We start from the raw sequence: 11,390 nt of genomic DNA on the forward strand, positions 1-11,390 counted from the left end.
GAGGCGTCCCTATCATAGTTACAGAGAAGAAATGTAATAAAAGAATCTGTGGACATTTCATTTGGGCTAAAACAAGAGGGACATGACACAAACCCACCACATGCACATCTGTGAGCATCAGAGCACTATCTGTCCAAAATACCATTAACTACCACTGCAGTAGATTTATATTCTCACAGTTGTGCATTATGAGCCTATTCAACTACATCCATAGTCTTTACAACATAAAACCATTCGATCTGTGAATAAATGTATTATTTGTGGAGAAAGTCGCAATTAGTTCCCTCCTCCGTGGGCCCGCTGCTTAGCTTGTCAAAAGGGCATCAGAGGTCGCTACCATGGTGACGAAACTGCAGCGCCACATGAGTTTAATATTATAATCATTAATGAAATGAATAGTGGGATTAGATGGCGGAGTGAGTCGTGCCGGAGTTAATGAGGAACTGGGCTTTACATTTAATAGCAGCACTGACATCTAGAGGTGGAGGAGAGACCACCACGTCCCACTCGTTCTTCAATGTGACCCTTTATCATGAAGCAACTCCTCAAAAGGTCCATGTGTACAACTACAACGGACAGATATTATGTTTTGGCCCGGAAGCCAATTTTGTTAATTTAGTCAAGTGCTGTACATAGAGTTTTAAGATAGCAGTAAATGAATGTTATATTTAAACTCAAATGCAATTCAGTTCACAAACACTATGATCTGTTTGCCGATTGAACTACCTAAATCATATAAATTAGTTCACCCGAACACTAAACATTGGTAACGTGCATTTTTAATAACATCCCTATAATATAGTCATTGGTATAAAAGTTTTATTTGGGCAAATTTTATTGACAAAACTTCTGCACTTTTACTTAAGATATATTTTAATGACGGTTTGGTGTTTTTCTTCCACCGACCTTTCTAATAATAAGATAATAAGATAATAAAGTCATGACATTGTCTCATAAAAGAAATAGAACTTTACAACCTATTTGTAAACCGTAAGAAAAATGTCACTTCTATTTCTAATAAAACACGCCGCCACAAGAAATACAGCATATAAAATACAGATTTTCCCAATATACAAATCTTGATCTATTGGGGGGGGGGGGGGTTCTGTATTTCCTCGCTCTCTCAACCATGCTGAAGCCTCGGCGGGAGCCGGGCCTGACCCAGCGGGGTCCTCACAGCTCTGCTAGGAGCCCCCGCAGCAGCTCCTGCGCTCCCCCTGGGCCTCGCTCTTGGGTCCGACGGGGTTGGAGAGGGTCACGGCGCAAATGGAGCCGCGGGTCACCTCCCTGCTGGCCACCTTCCTGTGGATGGCTGCAAACAATGACACAAAAGAGGGCCGGTTTGCGCCAGGGCCTCGGCGGAGGGGAGGGGGGGGGGGGGGCGTACTGTCGACATGCTGACTGAACGTACCTAAGAGGACGTCGCTGAAAGCATCCTCCACATTGGTGGAGTCCAACGCGGACGTTTCCATGAACATGAGACCTCGCTTCTCTGGGATAGTCCAAGCGACAAAAAACCAGACATATTCAAGGAGCAATATTGACGTTGCTTTTGATGGTGCTTTTTAAAAAGAAAAAAAGCTCAGTGATTCAACCGGGTCCCAACTGACCTGCAAAGTCCTTGCCCTCCTCTGTCGGCACGGTGCGGACGGACTCCATGTCCCTCTTGTTTCCCACCAGCATCACCACAATGTGAGGGTCTGCATGGTCGAGCAGCTCCTTCAGCCATCGATCCACGCTCTCGTAGGTCAGGTGCTTGCTGATGTCATAAACCAACAGTGCTCCAACTGCCCCCCTATAATACCTGAGAGAGGGGAGAGGGACACACGAAGATGTGAGTTTCCTCTTCTGACTCAAACTGGAAGCTGCGTGGTGACGCGAAGGAGGAGAGACTGCGCACGTCTGAGCAAACACTGACGTGAGGACTCTCTCCTCTTCATGTCTCTTTTACGTGTGTGTGCATGTGTGTGTGTGTGTGTGTGTGTGTGTGTGTGTGTGTGTGTGCCCCCACGCTGAGGTGATAGCTCTGTAGCGCTCCAGCCCAGCTGTGTCCCAGATTTGGGCCTTGATGGTGTAGTTGTCCAGCATAACAGTCCGCGTGCTGAACTCCACGCCGATGGTTGTTCGGCTGTCGTGGTTGAACTCGTTCTTGGTGAAGCGAGAGAGAAGGTTGCTCTTCCCTACACCAGACTCCCCTATCAAAACCACTTAGACAATAACGAACAATAGAATATGGAATTAGTTCATTATGACGAATGGGTCTGGTTAATGGGTCTGCGCTCTTCTTTTGGTTTTGTTTACTTATTAAGTCCAAAATACCACGGAAAATGTTAAGAACTACGCCTTCCTGTGAGGAATCATAAAGTGGTCTCATTGATCTGAGTAGATCTGCAGTCACCCTCAACAGACACGGTGTCGTCACATGGACGTGGGCCCACTGGGAATGAGGTTACTTCGGAATGAACGAAATTGAAAATCACAGACGGCTTAAACACAACAGACTTAGTTAAGCAGGAAGTGATCATTAGTTCCTTTAAGATGTCAGAGCTAAATGATCAGTAAGCCTTTTACTTTAGAACTTCTACGGAACAGACACCATATAAGATTTATCTCTTCGACACGTTCACAGCTAAAGCAAACAATACTCACCTTTGAAGACAAAATTGTACGAATCATCGGACCCCATGCTGCATTTAGTGACAGTGGAATTCTGTTCCACCTGTTAAATATAGAGAAGCCAAAGATGAGGACAAACTCTGTGTAGCTCCTTTTCTAGCGTGCAGGGTGAAAAGGTGAAAACAGAGGAGAGAAAAGAGAGCCGGCTCAGCGGCTGCTACTCGCTTCCTCCTTTATCTCTGGATAAAGGAGGCTCGTGCCGCAGGACAGACGGACCGGCAGCCTGCCGATCCCTCGTCAGCTGACACCCAAGGGAGTGTTCGGGGGGGGGGGGGGGGGGGGGGGGGGGGGTGGAGAGCCGGTGAAACAGGTAGAACCACTGGCAGTTAATAGTCAGGAAGAGACTCCACCCATTCTTTCTTTTTTTTTGACAATGAACCTCACCCGACAGGTGGGTCTGTTTACTACAGGGCGGCGTGGCCACATATCTGATGGCTACAGGAATGCGTGTGGATTCGATTCGGCCTGTGACACTCAATTTCTACCAATTGGCTGACCTTTCTGTACTTACTAGTTAACACAAAATTCCAAACAGGAAATATGCCCATAAAAGTCTAAAGAAAATATTGATTAGAATTGAATATTTTGGTTTTATAAATTTATGATACCAATAGACAACTATTGTCTACAAGATCTAAGGAAAGATGGCGTGGTATGCTCTATGCATTCTAAAACTACTCAAGGCAAATTTGTAATACTGGGCAATGTAGATCTAATTAAGATGGTTTCCAGAAACCTGATTTTAATTTCGGGGGACCGTTCCTTTATTTGAAAAGATTGGGGAATGTGATGTGTAGAACAAAAGCGGACCAAATAAACAGCCCACCTACCTCTCAATGTGACGATTTTCTACCCAAACACAGCTCATTTTCATGTTAAACAACAGTAGCAGATTATGGATTTAATTACTTTATATTAACTTCCAGACAAGAACACAATGAATAGAAAGCTACAGATCTTCACAGGGCTATAATCACCTGACACAGGGCGTGGACTGTTTTTGACCATGTTTTATTCTTCTTTAGTACAGTACTGTTAAAAGTTAGTTTCAACATGTTCAATTGTGAGATGGATTTTTTTTCCAGCTGAGGTCAACAGACAAAGCAAAGCTATAGCAGCAGTTGTCAAGGTAACCACAACTACAATGCTGAGATTTTCCAAAAAAAAAGAAGAAAAGAAAAAGACAACCTACAACTTGAATTTTAGAAATTGTATAGTGCCACCATACTGTAATTGTTTGTACAGCCTTTCCGTTATTTATTCATTTATTATTTTACTCACTTGATTTCAATGTTTCTTTTATGCGAGACAAATCCTAATCATCTCTAGGTACTAACTGCACCTCAAAAGAAGAAAAATATAATGAACAAAGAAGAATCAGATTAAAATGTAAGGAAAGCTTATTTGTTTCAATCGTATTCATTCTTACAGCGTCCTCTGCTACGAGAGGCTGCAATGTGATATTTGATTATGGTTACCATCGTGCATTACGCCATGTGGAATTTAGAGGGGGTTTTCTAATCAACCACTGTGTGTGGGGTGTCGTTGCCGACAAAGCTCTTACAGGGCAGGGAAGGGAAGGACAGAAGGCACAGCCGTGGTGCCTCAGAAGGAAAAGACACTGTGCACCTGTGAGTGGGCACTTTTATCTGGAATGACAAATTACAAGTTAAGGTAAGTTTGGAGGGCGTCATTTTGTCAAGCGCTTGCAATAAATAGTGAGAGTTGTTGGACAAAAACAGCTATTTATGTAGAATCTTGAGAATGGGGTTTCAGGGCGGACTGGGGTTGAGCGTCTGTATGGACAAGTCGTTTTCCTGTCAGTATACCAGAAACTCTTCATGTATGGAATTGCTAGATAAACGCTAACAATCTGCCTAACAATGGCCATGTGTAAATCCGAGCCACAGCCAATCACATCACATGGGTTTAATCTGTATAATGTAAATGCCTGCAACACTCGACTCCAGTTTTATGCAAAGAAAACAGGGAATAAAGAAATGGTTGGGAGTCCCTTTTCAGGAGATGTTTTCGCTCCTTTCTCTGCACCAGAACACCCCCTCAAGATGAGAGATGTTCAGAGTCCGGCTCTACAGCAGTACTCTGGGACACAGATCTGGTTCAATGACGCCAAAAAGTGTGGATACTAGGGAATGATCTGAGAACAGATGTACAATGAGAGTCTAACAGATGCTGCCAAGTGTCTTCTGTAAAGTTTGGGACAATACACTTAAATTTCTCTTGGTTCTCTGTTGATGCTGGGTGTGTTTATGAGTTAGGTATGTATGTATGCACGTGTCTGTGTGTCAGTATGTACTGCATGTCTTTACGAGGGCTGTGAACCCAGCAGTCTCTCGATAGCGGCGTTGATGTCTCCTCCAGTAGCAATAAGGGCCTGAAGGTTGGCCTCGCGGTTGATGAAGCCCATGGCGCTCAGCTGATCCAACTGGGACTGGAACCGCACTTCTGGGGTCTGGGTCTACAGGTGCAAAAATAAATGCTATTTCAAAAACATAGAGCATACAGGTGTGGAAGATGCAATATCCTTGCATGGGTGCGTCCGTGTACCGTTGCACTTCCTCCTCCAACTCCTCCGGCAAACATCTGGAGCATCTGTTGCATTAGCTGCTGCTGGGCGGCGTTTGTTCCTGCACTACTGGGTGAGGAAGCCGGGTTCTCTGCTGGCAAGCCCCCACCTGTTGGTATGCCCGGAATTCCACCAGGAACTCCACTTGGAGCTCCTCCAGGAGATCCACCGGGTACTAAACCAGGAATTAAACCAGGGATTACACCAGGAACTCCACCAGGAATTACACCAGGAACACCGCCTGGAACTCCGCCTGTCATCAAACTACACCAAAAAAAAAGAAAGAAGGATGAGTTGTAAAAAATTTAACAAATAACGCAATATCTGTGTAGGCGTCAGTTGGAGCATACCTGGGCATGAGGCCTGGTGCTTCTGTCTGCAGTGTCTGCAGACCCTGTTGGATCTGCATTAGAGCTTGCATGGCGCGGGGGTTAGTCATCACTGACAGGGCCTCTGGGTTCTGCATCTGTAACCAAACACAGTGGAAAAATGAATTGACCAAACTTCCAAGCAGCGACTCCATTCAATGCAGCTAAAACAAAACAAGCCAAAGACTTGCTAAATGTCTGAAAGGAGAAAATTCAGACATTTTACATGTTTCTGAAAAAATTACTTGCAGCTTACAAGAACTGGTCAAATAGTAACAAATGCAATATTTATAATTAGAAGAAGAAAAAACTATTGGGGCCATTCCTTATTGCATTTATGAGGGATGTGTTTGTGTCTTACTGGGGGAAATAACTCAAGTAATCGGACTAAAATGTGCGTGATACCTGTTGCAGAAAAATGGGCAACTGAGATCTGAACTGGTCCTGCAGCTGTGGGTTTCCAGCAAACAAGGGGTTATTCATCAAAACCTGTTGCAGAGACAGACAGAAAAAAGGACAATTGATAATTATATTAGACATGGATCAACACCAAAATGTTGAATGACCAAAATAAAAGCCTTGAGTTTCCCTGTGCCATTTTTCACTGTTTGAGCAGAACTTCACTATGGATTTTCTGGTTTGGTGTAGTCAGCATTGCTCGTTAGAACCCAGTAAGTCGGGGCTGACTGTTGGTAGTTTTTTCTTACACTTGCTGGCAATGAGCTTAACAGACAATCCCCTCCATTGAGTAGGCTTATTTGCCTAATGCACAACAGGCTAGAACTTATTTACATTTTATTACAAAGTTCAAAGCTCAACATAACACATTGTTATTCACCTTGTGGACCACATGTATAATCAATGCGTTCTAAAGCAAGCTTTGGGTCTAAATAACGACACAAATATAAAATACCCTTTTTTTTAATTCAGTACAGTGGCCTGTAGCCTGTGTTCACACATCTTTCTTTTTCATACCTGGGAGGCTAACTCTGGGTTTTGAGACAGTGACTGCATCATACTGCGCATGTATGGAGCGGAGAGCATGTTTTGCATCAGCTGAGGGTTTTCCGAGATCTGTTGCAGTAGACTCTGCATGCCTGGGCTGTTAAACATCCCTGCACCACACAGACAACAAACATATATGTAAACACATATACAGATGATTACATCAATTACTTAGCAAGCAGGTGTATTGATAACCACAAACTCGTTAATCCTACATACCATTGCCCAGACTGCCAGGATTGATGCCCAGAGGATTGGACACACTGGGGTTGGTTCCTCCAGTGGTGCTCGTGCTTCCTGTGGAGGCCCCGCCACTCTCAGAGGGGTTAGAAGAATTTGGTTGCCCCCATGGATTGGGCAGGGGCTCACGGTTCTCCGTCCGTGATGGCTGGGCGCCAGACTCTGAGTTCCCACCTAGAGCTGAGAATGGGTTGCTACCAAACTACAGGGAAAGATTGGACACATATGAAAACGTGAAAAAAGTCCAAAAATATTTAACCCTTTAATGCCTGCAAGTAAAGCCAAACTTTAGGCTATAAAAGATTACTAACACAGCGGAAAACAAACAAGGATTTTTTTCAGTAACAATCCCTCCAAGGTACCTGTTCCCTGGCAGCGCTGAACATGGGTTCCTGGATGTCTGTGTACATCCTCCGCAAGGCATTGTAACCTCCTGGTATGCTCTCCAAGTTGCTCAGGGCCCGATCCTGGTTTCGCATCATTTCCTGCATCATGGCCGGGTTCCTCGCTAGCTCCATGGTCTGGGAGATGAGATAAAAGGAGCAGGATGCAAGTCAGTTGTAGTTCATTCTAAACACAGGAAGTAAAATCCTAAATAAATGGTGCAAAATGTGTATTCATGCAAGGGCCCACTCTCTCTGCCTTTCAGCCCCTCTCTATTTCCTTTACCTGTCTCATAAGCTCAGGGTTGTTGAGCATGTGGGAGATCTCAGGGTTGCGTTCCATTAGCTGTTGCATCTGAGGGTTCGCCATGATCATCTGTCTCATCAGGTCTGGGTTGGACATCATGTTCTGCACCAACGGGTTCTCCATGATCTGAGACAGCATCTCTGGGTTGGACATGAGCTGCCTCTGCATCTGCTGCTGGAGCTCCATGAAGTTAGATGAGCCCATTCCCAGTCCAGACAGACCAGCCAGGTCACCAAAGCCAGCTGAGTGACAGCAGATGGGTGAGTGATGGTATCAAAACATCATCCATGTAAAGCTGAGCTAATAATGGGTGTTTGAGGGTAAATAGTAACACACATGTGGACTCACTCAGTAGGTTGGGCGTCTGTGTAGGTGGTACAGCAGTGCCAGTAGAGCCTGCTGTGGAGGAGGGGGTTGTACCTGGACTAGAGGTGGAGGTATTGCCTGCTTGAGTGGTGGTTGAGCTTGAGGCTGAGGTGCTACCGCCATCTCCTGCCCTACAGAGTAATGGCACATGTGAAATCAAGTACTCATGTACGCCAATAGTTATTACATATCATTGCTGCGGTTAAACACAATTTTGTTGGGATAATATTTTAGCCATACTTATGTGCTGTCTTTATGACCAGGTGAACTGTCAGACCATCCTTGATGCCGTGTTGGCTGAGGCTGTCGCCATCCTTCAAGATCTTCCCCGCAAAAATCAAAACCAACTGGTCCTGTTTGGCTTTGAACCGCCTCGAGATCTCTTCTTTAAACTAAAATGAGCAAGAAATGAATAGATTGAAAAATGAACAGGAGGGAAATAAAAAGGAAATTAAAAGGATAATATCAAGAGTATGATCAATGTCGGTAGAGCTGCTCAAATGTTTTTTGTTCCATTTCAACCCCGGGCCGTGTAGAATTTCCTCTGAAATTATCCTATCAGCAGCGGTCCAAGCACAAATCTGACAAGTCAGTCACACTTTGACTTTTGTGCGAAAGCACAATTTGCACCGAAATTAGTCGAATCCTGAAGGAAGCAGCTGTCTTTTACATCTTTCATTGTCAGTTAAAAACTGGACGTTTTAATTACATTTAACTGAATTACAATACCTGAAACAGATTGGGTGGATCTACTAAAAAAGACATTAAAAAATTAAGTTCTTCAAAAAGTCAGATTAACAGAAGAGGATGAATGTCAAGTCAGTGTTATCAGTTATCTGTGATTTAGAACGTTCTTAATTATTATTTTCTTACTATTGACTATTTATTAACAGGTTTCCTGTTATTTAGTTTAGTGTGAGGGCTTGGACAAATAAAACATACTTTGTGGCAGCTGATGAGGATTGAAGCAAAGAAAAGACAAAGAAATCAGAAGTCCTCATCTTGAACATGTCACAGCTCCATGAACAAAATGTGCATCGCAGATAATGAAAGATATTCTACATACAGTAATGCTTCATGTAACGTTAGATAAAGATTTCAACACACTTGTGTGAGGGATCTAAGTCCAATGATTCAACGTGAAACACCTGTGAACATATAACCGTGAAAAGCACACAACCAGACAAACATGTCTGTCACAGGAACCTACATGGATTGCGTGGTTTCACTTCAACTCGTCGCCGAGCCAACGTTAGCTCGGGGAATTCTGAATATTCCCCAGAAAGCTGAATGACTCAGTGGCAGCAGTGAGAATGTTCTAGAGTGATAGCAAGCGTTAGCATCTTTCAAGCCTCTCGAGCTAAAATAGGAAATAGAAGAAATTTAACATTTCCCTGGTCCAAAACCACTTCCATGGTTCCAGGCCAATATTGCTAAAACGCAACCCGTCAGCTGACACTTGTTTGGCTACAGTTTAGCCAAGCTATCGTTGGCTTAGCTTGTAAGCAGAGTTAGCTAACTAAGCTAGCTAACTATTACCGTTAGCTGGCTAGCAGATTAGCCATTTCGAAATATTAACGAGGTTATATCTCTCTTTTGGCTGTCTATAACGTTGATAACACCAATCACTTGTTTAACCAAGCAGCAATACTCTCGCCAAACACGACATCTTTGATTTCACGTACTACCAGTTAGCCGGTAAGAGTAGCGACACATGCTAACATGGCTAACTAGCTTCCTAGCTGAAGTTGTGGGCATGACGTTAGAGCAGGCGCTGAACCGCAAAGCAGCTCCCCACATGCGAAAAGAGCAAACCTGAGTGACAGACGCATCCTCTGCGATGGCGATTTCTTCTTTGTCTTTAGGGGTTTTTACTGTAACCTTAATAATAGTTCCTTCCGATGCTTCAGGTGTATTATTATTGTTATTCCCAGGATCTGCGGCGCCTTGGTCAGCCATCTTTATTCCGCCGATGGAACAGCTGGGGTCTGGCGTCAGCTTCCGGATCATAAAAGGTCAAACGTCTTTCCAGAATGAATGTGAGGAGTTCCTAAGTCCGCTGCCTGGTCATCTCTAGCATCACCTGAAAACGTGTTTTTATTTTGTTGGTACCGCATACCGGGGAATGTGATGTTTTGGATCAAATGGATTGCGATCAAGTGGTCTTGCATATTTGTATAACTTACTGACATTTAATTCACAATTCCTTTGATGAATGCTTAAATGTAACCTCAGCTACAGCACACAACTTCAATTTAGATGAAAACACCCTTGCATTTTTTATTAATACAAGGTGTAATTGCATTACAATTTGAATATTCAATTTATTCATTTGCATTTATTTAAAAAAAAAACGTAGGGCATATGATTCATATTCAGTGTTGGTCTGTCAGTTCAACGCTCACAGCTCTTACCGAATCAGAGGCGACAAAATGTCATGATCAGTTGCTTTTTGACAAGCATCCCATCATTCTGTGTCTGCATCTGTGTGAGCGCTAACAGTGGACGAGGCTGTTTTTTTGTCACATTAATTAAGTTTGCTGTCTTTCTTTAGTCGTGAATACATCTCAATATGGTCCCGAATGGTCAGGCTCCTTTAGGGGGGCATCTGCCTGGAATCAAACCTGTAACTAATGTTATATTAGACATTTATAATGGTTTGAATTTAGAAATAATAATGTAAATCCGGCCTATTGTGTGGATGCCGGCCTGAGTCATCCGGTAGAACCCGGTCTGTTTCAGAGGGGATTTAATGTACAAATGCTAACATGCTCTCTTACATTTTTCCTTACCATTTTTTAACCCATATTTATCCAAAGAGACCACTGGAAACAGGAAAAATGCTTGCAGATCTCAAAATTCATGAAGTACAACTAAAATCTGTTGGCCTCTGGTAGCTCCACTGGAGTAGATGGGGCTTAAATCGCTTGTCCATTACCTTTATTGGGATTGAATGTGTTTGGTAAATAGACAAAAAAAGAGTAAGAAAGAGAGTAGATACTGTTAAGCCCTACAGTTCATCTCAGGATATTATGTATATGTATATATATATATATGTATAAATATATGCTGTACTTATCTATATTTAATTAAGAAGAGGTAGTGAGAGACAGTGTCCCACTATACAGCGCTCCCTCCATATGTGTCCCACCCCACTGCCTCTGTGTTTCAAAAGAAAGAAAAGTGTGTGTTTCAGCATGTTACATTGACACAGACAGTCCTGCATACCTATGCATATCCCCAATTCTAGGCCATACCATTTACAAAAAAATAGAAACATAGACAACCATCCCTTTTTCAAGGCCTCACAAACCCCCACACACACTCAAATGTACAGGGTTACATGCATTGTGACCCCTGTGGTGTTTCATTCAAGCGCATCTCACACAGGGAGACTAGTTGAGGCAAAGCATTTTGCTTTCATCAACAGAAAAACGGGGGGGGGGCAACTTTCTGGT

The 11,390-nt window shown here is 43.4% G+C and overlaps 2 protein-coding genes across 2 annotated transcripts; both read right to left on the reverse strand.

Moving 5' to 3' along the window:
* Nucleotides 1-772: 772 nt before the first annotated feature.
* On the reverse strand, nt 773-2,876 carry LOC119218729 (ras-related protein Rab-25-like). Its single transcript, XM_037473327.2, has 5 exons — nt 2,650-2,876; nt 2,012-2,207; nt 1,611-1,804; nt 1,412-1,492; nt 773-1,312 (listed from the first exon to the last, which is right to left on the reverse strand). Exons 1-5 carry the CDS (start codon nt 2,684-2,686, stop codon nt 1,185-1,187), a joined length of 636 nt encoding a protein of 211 aa, XP_037329224.2. The 5' UTR covers nt 2,687-2,876; the 3' UTR covers nt 773-1,184.
* A 795-nt stretch (nt 2,877-3,671) lies between these two features.
* On the reverse strand, nt 3,672-9,936 carry LOC119219390 (ubiquilin-4-like). Its single transcript, XM_037474571.2, has 11 exons — nt 9,748-9,936; nt 8,173-8,324; nt 7,915-8,063; nt 7,546-7,808; nt 7,239-7,397; nt 6,856-7,078; nt 6,607-6,746; nt 6,037-6,120; nt 5,614-5,729; nt 5,245-5,527; nt 3,672-5,155 (listed from the first exon to the last, which is right to left on the reverse strand). The coding sequence occupies exons 1-11, from the start codon at nt 9,889-9,891 to the stop codon at nt 5,003-5,005; spliced, it is 1,866 nt and encodes a 621-aa protein (XP_037330468.1). The 5' UTR covers nt 9,892-9,936; the 3' UTR covers nt 3,672-5,002.
* Between the last annotated feature and the right edge of the window lie 1,454 nt (nt 9,937-11,390).

Source organism: Pungitius pungitius, chromosome 17 (assembly GCF_949316345.1).
Source record: "Pungitius pungitius chromosome 17, fPunPun2.1, whole genome shotgun sequence".
Taxonomy (NCBI): Eukaryota; Metazoa; Chordata; class Actinopteri; order Perciformes; family Gasterosteidae; genus Pungitius; species Pungitius pungitius.

Excerpts from the sequence above, each read along its gene's own strand:
- LOC119218729 (XM_037473327.2), bottom strand. The coding sequence starts at position 2,686 with ATGGGGTCCGATGATTCGTACAATTTTGTCTTCAAAG. Across the intron at positions 1,493-1,610 it reads GGAGGGCAAGGACTTTGCAG|AGAAGCGAGGTCTCATGTTC; the intron begins GTCAGTTGGGAC and ends GGACTATCCCAG. Across the intron at positions 1,313-1,411 it reads TTTCAGCGACGTCCTCTTAG|CCATCCACAGGAAGGTGGCC; the intron begins GTACGTTCAGTC and ends CATTGTTTGCAG.
- LOC119219390 (XM_037474571.2), bottom strand. The coding sequence starts at position 9,891 with ATGGCTGACCAAGGCGCCGCAGATCCTGGGAATAACAATAATAATACA. Across the intron at positions 7,809-7,914 it reads ACAGACGCCCAACCTACTGA|CTGGCTTTGGTGACCTGGCT; the intron begins GTGAGTCCACAT and ends GCTGTCACTCAG. Across the intron at positions 6,121-6,606 it reads ACCCAGAGTTAGCCTCCCAG|GTTTTGATGAATAACCCCTT; the intron begins GTATGAAAAAGA and ends TCTCTGCAACAG.